The 12640-nt window shown below is 42.7% G+C and overlaps 1 protein-coding gene across 1 annotated transcript in view; it reads left to right on the forward strand.

Moving 5' to 3' along the window:
* The window catches only part of Tnfsf11 (TNF superfamily member 11), a 30778-nt gene extending 18414 nt beyond the window's left edge, over nucleotides 1–12364 (forward strand). The window contains exons 3-5 of the mRNA XM_057786788.1: nucleotides 6477–6522; nucleotides 6600–6698; nucleotides 11943–12364. Of these exons, the coding sequence (XP_057642771.1) occupies nucleotides 6477–6522; nucleotides 6600–6698; nucleotides 11943–12364 (567 nt within the window). The remainder of the gene's footprint in view (nucleotides 1–6476; nucleotides 6523–6599; nucleotides 6699–11942) is intronic.
* Nucleotides 12365–12640: the final 276 nt, after the last annotated feature.

The following is a 12640-nucleotide window of genomic DNA, read 5'->3' on the forward strand; positions in this document are numbered from 1 at the left end:
AGTCTTAAGATGTAGAAGGACAACTGGATGCCTTACAAAACTCCAATCTCCTAATCGTATACTTGGTTGCTCTGGCAACCAGCTTCCATCCTTGGAGTTATCTTGTTGATATAAATAGACCCTGTTGAGAAAGGTTTAGGAATTACAGAAGATGCTTCCATTAGTAAAGAAATCCCAGGGATTTTAGGAGTAGTGATCCAGGAACTTTGGATACGGACCTAATTATTTATTTCTTTAAATCTTGCAACGTCACAGAGGCCCTGTCATATAGAGCCTCCTAAACCATAGGACTACACTTGTTCTTGAAGTCACCAAGTGATTTCAGGGAAAGGAGGGACAAACTCCCCTTGCATTTAAGATGCTCATTCCAGAAGCCAGTATCAGTTTGAGGCACAAAGACAGGGAGAAGAGGTAGGGGAGCAATTGCTGTCTTCCCAAGGAGGAGGAATGGGAGCTTGAAGGCGGTAGTGCCGGCTTGGAGAGGAGAAGATGGGATTTCTGAGGCATTTACCATGTGTGAGTCCCCAGGACTTCCCTGCAGGACTGGGAAATGGGCTATTCATTTTCAGCAACAACCTGAGTGTGGCATTCATGTACTAACTGGCTGATAAATGCCCTATTCTTGTAACTATGTCGGAGGAGGATTGCATGAAGGGTGTCATTAAGATGTTAAAATGAGTGCATTACATATGTTAACAAGTGTATGAACCCTGTATTATATCTGGTAAGCGGGGTGTTAAATCCTTGCTCAACCAGCCAGATGTCCCTGCAGCTGCCGTGGGATTGCAGAGGGAGGCAGCCACCTGAGGCCTTTGCTACTGACGGGTGCCAGGAGTGTCTGGAGCATCTGGCTGTGCAAATTGCTTCTTCTGTGATTTGATCGACAGGTTCCGCATAGATCACATGATTCATGTCACAGTACTGGTGAGATTTCAGACTGATAAACACAGACTCCAGCAACTTGACCTTTACACGGAACCTATACAGCTGGGAATTCTCTTAGTCAGGGGACACACACACACACATTTTTTAGAAGGATGAAAACAAAATTGAAGTCAAACAAACATAAGACCAATTTAATCACATATACTCAGGGTCTTGTTTTTAGCAGCTACGTAGCACAGTTTACAAAGGTACACTTACCCTGCATTGCTGATGGGAGTGCAAAGTGGTACAGCCCCTTTGGATATCAGTGTGGCGGTTTCTCAGAAAATTAGGAAACAACCTTCCTCAAGACCCAGTAATACCACTTTTGGGTATATACTCAAAGGATGCTCAATCATATCACAAGGGCATGTGCTCAACTATGCTCATAGCAGCATTGTTTGTCATAGGCAGAACCTACAAACAGCCTAAATGCCCCTCGACTGACAAATGGACAAGGAAAATGTGGTACATTTACACAATGGAGTACTACACAGCAGAAAAAAATGACATCTTGAAATTTGCAGGCAAATGGATGGAGCTAGAAAACATCATATTGAGTGAGACAATTATCATAAATATTCACTCATAAGTTGTTTTTAAACATAAAACAAAGAAAACCAGCCTACAAATTAGAATCCCGGAGAACCTAGACAACAATGAGGATCCTAAGAGAGACATACATGGATCTAATCTACATGGGAAGTAGAGAAAGGCAAGATCTCCTGAATAAATTAGTAGCATGGGGAGAGGATTGAAGGGGAGGGGAAGGGAGGGAAGCAGAGAAAAACGTGTAGCTCAATATAATCAATTTTTAAAAAGAAGAAGAAATTGGGTAAATTGTGTGGAGCAAAACTCCTATATCCAGTTAAGGACTTTAAAATATAACTCAGAGTCTGTTTATTCTTACTCAGTGTGGCCTCCCCTAAGTGGCTCTGACTTCTCAAGAAAAGCAGCTTTTCCCTGAGTTTGCAAAAAAAAATTCCTAAATCATTTAAAAAGCCGCGTGGGGGTCTGAAGGGATCGAGTCCTGGTTGGGGCTGTTTCCCTATTACACTCCTGGGACCTGCACTTCTTGGACGTCCCGTTTAAGAGGAGTTGAAGGGAGGCCATAGTGAAGACCACAGTTACACAATCAATTGATCTTTTGTGTGCTTTGCTCCCCGGAGGAGAGATTGTGAAATCTAAACATTTTTTTCCTATGACTTAAGCTCAGTTGTAATTAAGAAAGAAAGAAAAAAAAATCAGAATCGGTTGTTTTCCTGTCTCTGAATATGTACCCTGACAGAAAATATGAAAAGTTAATGCAATCTATTAAGAGAGATAGCACTCATATGAAACTTGGTCATTTCCAACTTGAAAACCTGAAAGCCTGCCTGTGGTGGTCCAGGGGACGCCAATTTGAGGCAATGTCCACTAGGTGGCACTGTGTCTGAAGGTTTCTTTAGCATGGGCTGCAATTTCTTTGGCTGCCTGCTTGATTCAGTTTTCTCTTTTCTTTCTGTTTTGTTCCCGTTTCTTGTTTTGTTAAAGGAAGTTATTATAATTTAGGCCTAAAGTATGCTTACCTAAAAATGAATACATTTTTTTTGAAAAGAATACTTGTTACAGTTTGCCCAAAAATAAATTCATTCATTTGTGAAGTTTCTTATTAACTCTCATAGGTAAGATTCTTATTGTCCTGGGTAGTTTATGGGAACCAAGGGTCGTGTGTGTGTGTGTGTGTGTGTGTGTATGAGTATGTATGTCTATGCATGTGTGTGTCTGTGTATGAGTGTGTGTGAGAGAGAGTCTGTGTGTCTGTGTATGAGTATGTATGTCTATGCATGTGTGTGTCTGTGTGTGTATGCCTATGTATGTATGTATGTATGTATGTGTGTCTGTGCATGTGTGTGTTTCTCTCTGTGTATTGCAGGTAGCTGTATTCTGGGAAGCCAAGCTGCTGATCTTCTAAGTTAGGGAGTCAGGCAGAAAATTAGGTTCTCTTGAAGATGACTAGAGAGTGGCTCCTGGTCAAGGGAGGGCTTTGCTGGGCCCCGCACTCTAGAAACTGTCCAGGCTTCTGCTCTAGGGTAGGTATTATATGATTCTCGGATAATTCAAAAATGATAATGGGGAAACTTGGCAGACAGAAGGTGTAAGAAGTTATCTCTGCTTTATGACGTGGGATAGGCAGGTACCTTGTGAGAGGATACCTCTGAATGAATGCAGGCATTTCCCACCAGTGATTCATGGAGACACTGGTCTAGCAATCACATTCCTCAACACCTGCTGGATAGCAGAATCCCCCTTGGGGCATCTTTTGAAAAATATCAAGTTGATATGAGACCAGTGGCTGTGAATAAGGCTAGGAGAACCCCAAATTGCAATTGCACCCATACACACACACACTGGAATACAATCGAGTTCTACCTACAAGAAATTTGTATGAGTGTCCATACTCACATGCATCCGCACATGCACATATGTGTGTAAAGGTGCACTTGTGTGTGTGTACATGTGTGTAGGAGCCAGAGGCCATTTGGGGGTTTTGTTCTTCAGAAGTAATCCACCTTGGTTTTTGAGTACAGGGTCTCTCATTGGCCTGGAGAATGATGGTTAGGCTAGATTGGCTGGCCACAGAGTTCCAAGGACCTGTTTGTGAGTGCTGGTATTACCTACTGAGTGCTGGGATAACAAGGGCATGCCCATGTCTAGTATTCCTGGTTCTTTTTTTCAAACAAACAGATAAACAAACTAAACATGGGTTCTAGGAATCTAGCGCAGATATTTATGGTTTGCATGGCAGGTATCCTTCAGCTAAGAATGTATGTATGTATGTACATATATATGTATCTTTTTACAGTCTTAATGCTCAAAGACAGCTTAAAATTATAGACTTGGACTGGCATGTTTACGATTGACCATAAATAGCAATTACTTTCAGGCTCAGAAGATTGGGGCGGAGACATACATGCTACAGGGTTTTTTGTGTGTGATCTGAGGTCACAGATTCATCATAAGATCCCTTTTTGGTATTGGAACGTCCTTACAGAATTTCTGAGAGGAACTGCAATTCTTGGGTACTCTAGCAAAATAATACAAAAGCATTACCTCCTGGGTCTCTAACGAGAGGTCTAATTCATCCTGGGACATGAACCCTTTTTTCCCCTGACAGCAGGCATTGAAAGTGCTTCTGAGAGGTGCTATTTATTGAATTTTCTTGTAACTAAATGGATCTGTGTCAGCTCTGACCTAGAAGCCGCTGATGAAACAGGCAAGGAAAGTGCATTCCCAGTGGAGAGGGAGAAAGACGGCCCTGCCCATATCATCAGGGGCTTCGGTCTGCTGCTTTGGCCTGGGTCTCAGTCTTTGAGCTAATTCCTCATTTGCCCATGCAGAAATCCTTGCAAAGGGGATTTGTCAATCTCAGTAGCCGAGGCTCTAGCAGCTGCTCGTCTGTTAGAAATTCAAATTCAAGAATCCAGCAGATCCCCTGCATCTCAGACTCAGAAGGCATGATCCTGCAGTTGGTACATGCTCGCCCTCTTGGAGGTCGGCTCACACCATTCTCAGCTTTGAGAGTAACTGCACTGGCCACACTGACATTTTCCTTGATTTTCCTCCACGATGAATCCGAGTGTGCAGAAAGTCAGGGAAGAGCTCTGTAGGGTTGTGGTACACATCTGCTCTGCTTTATGAGTGTGCAGAAAATCAGGGAAGAGCTCTGTGGGGATGTGGGGTACACATCTGCTCTCCTGCCAGGGGTGCAGGTCAGAGCTGGGGGACAATATGGACATGGCTGCAAGCCTCAGAATACAATTCTGTCTCCAAGATGCCTATTCTAATCAGGTAAAGATGCAGGATGTGTGTGTGATATCTATGTGTAGATATGCACAATGGATGTAGAGACACTGTATATATAAATGTGTAAAGTTACAATGTATAATGAGGTATCATATGTATATATAAATGCATAAGAATATATGTAGTTATTGAAGTATACTATATGTGATTAAGTATATAGTTATACACATAATAACATACACAATTTTGTATATATGTAACTATATACATAATCATATATATGTGTATGATATATATGATATACACATGTATATATACACATAATCTGCAGTGTGAATGTCAAGTGAGCCAAACCAGGAGATTCCAGAAATTGGGACACCATTGAGAATCCTGAAAAGAGACCTGTGAGACTGGAGGTCGGCAGAAGTGGGGAGGGGACAGAAGGATGACCGAGAGCCATCACATTGTTCAATGCAAGGGACCACCATCTGCTTAAAATTCTGTACAGCAGGCTGTACAAGGACCCAAGTTAGGCCAGGGCAGAGGCTGACCTTGTATAACCTCTGTGGATTCTCCAAGAGTTGTGAACTACAGACTAGATCCTTCCCTCCTTTGAGGGCACTGAAGGGGGAGAGAAGAATAAGGAAGAACCAATGCTATCTCCAGGTGGCTTCTCATTGCTAAGGGTTGAGCTTCTGTTGTTCTGACTGCCCACTTGATGGCCTTATTGTATAGCTGAAAGCCTCTCTGGATAGGGAGCGCTCTCATTCCATGGCCTGTCCTTTAGACATCGTGGAGGGGTGGGTAGTCAGCAGGAATGTTGTTCTAGCAAGGGAACGAGGACACTGTCCTGTGCTGATAGCATCTGTGTATGTGATTTTACTGGGCACACGGCTGGAGACTCACCTGCCTTATCTCATCTGACCTTCCCAGCAGGCTGCTCTTTAAGCGTCAAGATTTGAACCAAGGCTAAAGCTAGAGCTTTGACCTCCTCTCCCTTATGGGACATTTCACGTTAGCTAATGTCTGAATCTGAGCATGTGGTCACTTGCTAGAGACTTCATTCTGGGAGTTCAAATTAAATATGCAATTTCTGATACCTATCTACCTGTATTCATTCTTTTCCTGGTCTATGCATCTAGACTTGTTTGTAACAGAGTTCTAAGTTAATCATTGACATACTAAAAGCTCTTAGAGCTTCATATAGTACTTTAAATATACTGTGACTTTAAACACCATCACCACCAACAAATCACTCTTTGAGTGAACCAGGCATCATTCTCTCTTGTGGGCTAAGCCTCTGCATTATAGTAGGAATTCACTACCAACTTACACAAAAGGAGGCCCCCTGCAGACCAAAGAGTCATGCATTTTGTATATTTGTTACTTTTCTGGCTTACTTGATTTCCATTTGTATACCTGTTACAGATTTTTTTAAATTATGCTCAATTATTTGTTTTTTTTTATTTTTTTTATATTTATTTATTTATTTATTTATTTATTTTTATCTAACCCTAACCCTAAACCCTAACCCTAACCCTAAACCCTAACCCCTAACCCTATTGCCCCAAAGGTTTGTTTGACTGTGTGTGTTTGTGTTGGACTTTTTAAGTGTTTTGGGGCTTCAGAATCTAGGAATATGAGTTGCAGGGACTTTGCTGCCTCATTGTTAAACATGCTGGCTGATTGTACATCTGGTAATCCTACGTATTTTTACTACTTTACAAAAAGAATGAGTTGATGGATAAAATTCTCTTTTATTTCAGGAATTACAACATATCGTTGGGCCACAGCGCTTCACAGGAGTCCCAGGTAATCATAAGTTTGCATGAGTGTTTGAAGGCCTGGACGGTCTGTAATCTAAGCTCACCTAGTTCTGTCATCCACAGCTATGATGGAAGGTTCATTGTTCGATCTGGCTCAGCGGGGCAAGTCGGAGATGCAGCCCTTCGCTCATCTCACCATTAATGCTGCCAACATCCCAACGGGTAAGTTATATTTACGTTCAGCCTGAAAATGTATTTCAGTTTTTCAGCCCTCAACCCATTGGCATTCTCAAACCTACCCTTAGCCCGTTATTAACACTTTTGAGTCTTGACTTCTCAACCGAAAGGAAGAGGCAAACCGTTTAATTGACCCCTACTTGTCAATCATGCACAGTCCACATCATCCCTGTATTCATTTTTGGATACGGAAGTGGGTGTTTCTTTTAAATACCTGCCGGTTGGGAACACAGTGGCCATGTGTTTTCACTCATAAAGTAGACTAGCTTGGTATCAAAGGCATCCCCATTACTGGCCTCCTTGGTGGATGACGTCATTCAGCAAGCCAGAGAGTCCGTCTTCAGGAGGCTGAGATATCCTGTCGCTTCTGCTCATGCTCCTCCTCCCACTTCCTAGTAAACATCTACTTTAACAGGCCAGAGACCCAGTTACTTTTGAAAATGAGGACCCAAAGCTCTGTGCCTGTAGCTACCTCAATGCATCACATAGTTCCACTGGTCACTCACCATGGGCTAGGCAAGGAAGACAAGGATCCCAGTGAATGTGAACGGTCTATTCCGAGAGAGTGATAACTGAGCATCCTGTTAGTACTACCGCGTCCTCCATACGGAGCACCTCCTAGGCTTAGGTCTTCTGCTGTGCCTTCTCATCCTCACTGCAAGGTAGCAGTTACCATTTGGATTATTCAGCCAGTGAGACAGGACAGTGCTTTGCATAGTTTGTCGCTTGCTTAAGGTCACCCTGGTAACGAGATTAGAAGTTGACTTCCCACTCTACTTAGTTCCCAGGTGGTTGCTGGGTATTTTCCTAACAGCAGGCTGCAAGGTAGCTGTGGGGTAGGGTGGCTTTGTCAGAAGGAAGTAATGCAAGGGATATATATATAATGTTTGCCAGAAGTGGATTAGTTTGGTGTCTGATGACCAGGGTTCTGATGTCTACTTGGGTCTGTGACCTTGTACGCAGTACTGGAATCTGTACCTCAGCTACAGTAATCATAGAAGTAATACCCACGTTGTGGGGAAGCTATACATGCTATATTTTTGGGTAGAAGGAGGCATATTATTACACTCACCAGATGTGATTTACAATTATTATTTGAGCTTGATTAAGCCATTATGCAAATTCCATTTTATTCTACAAATGGCTTAAGGTAGGATTTTTTTTTCTTTTTTTTTTGAGTTTAAACTTTTTAGAGTCTTGTAAGTAATAAAAGTCCATCTTTTAATAAATAACTTCGAGCCGTTATCCTAGCATAGGCCATAGAGAGAATTTTGTTGTTGTTGTTCTGATTGAAGATACAAAAGGTGAGGAACCAACTCTTGAGCTGTTAAGAGATTCTCGAGGCTGCATGTTCTGATCCGCATAGTTCTCTCTGTGTGCCTGGTGGGGGAGCGATGCTAATTTCCCCTGAGTGGCAAAACTAGTTTGCATGCTCACAAAGACAATCAAATTAATACCAGTGCAGGGGCCGCGTGTGCCGTGAATGTACCCTACATTTATCTTTTCGGTTCACTTTAAATGGCATAGGATAAATATTGCCTGTGACGGTGTGCCAAAGTCGGCTTGGCAATGGCGAGCGTGTTTTAGTTATAAAGCTTCCTCTGCAGGCACCTAGAATTTAACCGGTGCCAAAATTCCAGGCAGAGCTCCTGGTTATGTTCCGACAGCTATTTGGTTTAGGGTGCAGGGAAATGAACCGCTCTGTGGTTCCATTTAAGAAAATGGAGTCAGAGGCTCTGGTTGGGCCAACAGCCCCTCTAGCCCATTGTTCTCCCAATGCTGGCTGGTACTGAATGATTCCGAGGAAGTTGGCTTTCCCTTGCTGTTTTTATTTTGGAGCGCTGCTATATATTTATTTGTATATATTTATTTGTCCTTCAGAATCTGTCCTATGTGGACTGTGCGGCAACTGTATTAGGGCGTAGTTGGGGACGGGGTCAGGACACGGGCTTTTCCTTAGGAAGCTGGGCAGGCTAAATGTTTGCTGAGGTCCGGCCGGGTCCAACATCTAACAGCTGTGAGCCCAGCAGAGAGCTGGAGAGGTCAGCCGGGCTTGGGTAAGAGGCCCTCAGCACGCCTCATTAGCAATAGAATCCTGGCTGCTCCCCAGATCCTCACCTTGCTCTTTTCCCATCTATCCCCCACTGCTCTCTTCTGGTGAGTCCTTTGTTCACACTGTCTGGCTTTATAGCCGCTCACCTGTGGACTTCCTGAACACCCCACTGTTTTTTTTTTCTCACCAACAATATGCTCCCCGTCCTTAATCCATTTTTGACTTGAACCTTCCTAGATTTCCGGCTCTTCTGTCTCGCCAAGCTCAGCTTGACTGACATGGCGGATCTCTGCAGCTTCTTTTGGGCAGTCCCTTGTCATTGATCTCAAACATTGCTCTTTCTAGCAGGCAGCAATGGCAATGGAATAAAAATATCATATTTTATATGCTCACTTCTTATTTACCCTGCCATCGGTGGTAAGCATCCCAAGGGCCACCTACTTGGTAAAAAAAAAAAAAAAAAAAAAAAAAAAAAAAAAAAAAAAAAAAAAAAATCTTCATTTTGGACAGAGTCTTCATTTTAGTCAGAAATAGAAAGCACCATGTTGGGTATCCTCTTGTCTGATCACCAGGAGGAATCAGTACTTGAGAACAGGAATGGGGGAAAAAAAAGCAGAGAGTACATTATAGTATAGAGGCTGCTTCGGACACACTGAACTATGGGGATGGTACTCGGTATTCTCACCACTATCTTGTATTACATTCTTGCCCTCCCTGGCCACTATCTCACTCCAACATGAGTGGGCCCGTCCCATAGGAAGAAGAGACCTCACTTTAGTAATTTAACCTGTACATGACGATCGAATGAAAGGAAGTATGGAGAAACTTGAGATGGGAATATTTTTAATTTCCTAAGCTCTGCCCATGGATTAGGTGGCCATGGTCCAGCCTGGAGGAGTCAACATGTCAACCTTTCTGATGATGTACTGAGCAGACTTTGACAGTCTCATGTTGACTCCCTTGGGATCCTAGGGTGGTATTTGCACTTGGGGCACTAGACTCCAGAGCTGAGCTAACAAAGGAAGATTGCTGTCCAGTGCCCGCAGGCTGGCGACTGGCTGTAGCACCCTGCTGTGGTGTTTGTTCTCCTTGGAAACTTGAATCTTGTTTTCTTGATCATTTAATGATGGGTTGTCCCACTGGAGATTGACTACTGCCTTATTGCCGCCACCACCACCACCACTTTCTCCATCTTCTGTTTGATTTCTGCAGTAGCTTGATTTAGAAGTCCTCAGATCACATCGAAGAGACTACAGATCATTCTCTGGTTCATCATCTGACTCTCTAGCAAAGGATACAAGTGTTCAAGTCCCCCCAGGACTCAGGCTACTGTGGGAAGGTAGATAGTATAGGTGGCATTATTATTATTGTGATTACTATAACAATAATAATAATAATTATTAATACATAGATCTCCTTGGATCCACCAAGTCAGAGAGTTGTCAACTTTCATGACTTGGAATTTAGCTCATGAGGTAATGACTTCAGTGTTAGTCTCTGTGCTTATTTATTTTATTCTTTTTTATTTATTTTCATATTCTTTGGTGTTTTTGTCATGGATGTCAGGTCCCCTGAAATTGGAATTGCAGACAGTTTTGAGCTGTCATGTGGGTGCTGGGAATTGAACCAGGGTCCTCTGGAAGAGCAGTCAGTGCTCTTAACCACTAAGCCATCTCTCCAGCCCCTATTTTTTTTATTCTTAAAAAATTATTTAAGTATATTGTTGCAAACCATAATGTTGAAACCACAATAACATTTTTGTCCAAGTATATCTTGTATTTCAACCTTATTCACTTTCTGTCAAACTCAATCCCAAATAGCACCCCTTCTATTTGTATGGCTGTGTGTGTGTGTGTGTGTGTGCGCACAAGCTCATGCACACATCTTGTAGGTTCTGCACATGAGCAAGACCTTGTAATACTTATCTTTTCTGGGGCTCCCTGACTGATTTCTGTCATTTACCATCTCAATACTAACAAGCTGTAGGCAGCATGACACCCAACAAAGTTTTTATGCTGCAGAAACAAATCCTTCCCTGTTGCCCTGTCTGAGACCAGCTGACTGTGTTTGGCCTGTTGGCTCCAGAGAGATGGCACTGTGAGTTTGGTGCAACTCTTTATAAAATCCCCAGAGAGAAGATGTGGTTTTGGACCTTCCCATGCTTCCGTAAACCGTTACTCTCTCAGTTACCACTTTCTCTGATAGAATAATTAATGTCCACATAAGTACACATATTGCATAATTTGATTTGTTATGGGTATCCCCAATTTTTAAAGAGCCGGTAAGGTGCATCAAAGACCCGGAGTATGAAAAACACTGGGTACATGGCTGATTTACAATGTTCTCTAGAACGTGGACTTCTCCAGAAACAATAGCATGGATGTACCTCACCACCTCATTTCTGGACGAGAAGGGCTTGTAGGAAAACATGGAACCAGGGATGATTTAACAGTATTACATGTGGGATTGCATGAAGTTGAGGAGCTAGGACATTTTGTGTCTGGGCTTCTCTGGGGATAGACTCTCAGCTGTGTGACTCTGGCTAAGGTGAAGATAGTAGATAGATAGATGAGACTCAGATGGAATTGGCCTACCCATAGCTTCTTTGACTCGATTCTCACATCCTTCTACAGACTCCTGTCCGTGAATGGAGGTTAAGTTATGTGACAGATGGAAATTCTCTTCCTGTACAAGCTGATTTCTTTCCTATCTGAATTGACTTTGGCTAATTCTCCTCTTCACCCTGGAAGGAACCGCTTCTCCTTTTTATGTTTCCAGGCATTGTAGCATCTTCCTGGAGTCAGTTTTGACCCCTCTGTGTGGAAATAACCTCTCCCTTCCTCTCTCTCTCTTTCTCATATCAATTCTATGCACCTCCTCCAAGCTTTGCTTCTTTTCTGAACCATCTTGTACTTATTGCTCGTGTCCTGTAGCTTCCTCAAGGGCAAGAATAAAGGACCTTAGATTTGTGCCTCCAGTGTACAGAATAGAAAGCATTAAGTTCAGTTGAATGCACCCATCCCCATATAGAAAATGAGTGTCAAGGTAAGTTACCATGTTAAGATAAGGACTGTGGTGTTAGCATTTAACACTACCCTACCTATGGAAAAGACGAGGAATTTTTTTTTTTTCAATCCAAGAAGTGGATTCTAAATCTGTGCCTCTGTCCTCTGTAGGTTCCCATAAAGTCAGTCTGTCCTCTTGGTACCACGATCGGGGCTGGGCCAAGATCTCCAACATGACGTTAAACAATGGAAAGCTAAGGGTTAACCAAGATGGCTTCTATTACCTGTACGCTAACATTTGCTTCCGGCATCATGAGACATCAGGAGACCTAGATTCTGAGTATCTTCAGCTGATGGTGTATGTCATTAAAACCAGCATCAAAATCCCAAATTATCAAAACCTGATGAAGGGAGGAAGCACCAAATACTGGTCAGGGAATTCTGAGTTCCACTTTTACTCCATAAACGTTGGAGGGTTTTTCAAGCTCCGAGCTGGGGAAGAAATCAGCGTTCAGGTGTCCAACCCCTCTCTGCTGGATCCGGATCAAGATGCGACCTACTTTGGAGCTTTTAAAGTTCAAGACATAGAGTGAATCTCGTTCTGTGGAGCATTCTCGTGTATATCCTAGATGCTTGGAAGCATTTCCAAAAGTGGAAAATGTATATAGGTGTGTAAGACTACTAAGAGGCATGGCCCACATTGTACAAAACTCATGGTCTTCTCTCTTGACCCTGGCCAGGCCGTGCCTATGTAAAGTCAATAGGAGATGCTAGACTCCTGGTGGTTACGCAATGGTTGTATAATTTTGTAATAAAATCCTAGAATTAAATCAGACTGGAAGATGTATCGTGAGGCTTATGAAGTGGAA

Source organism: Chionomys nivalis, chromosome 12 (genome assembly GCF_950005125.1).
Source record: "Chionomys nivalis chromosome 12, mChiNiv1.1, whole genome shotgun sequence".
Classification (NCBI taxonomy): Eukaryota; Metazoa; Chordata; class Mammalia; order Rodentia; family Cricetidae; genus Chionomys; species Chionomys nivalis.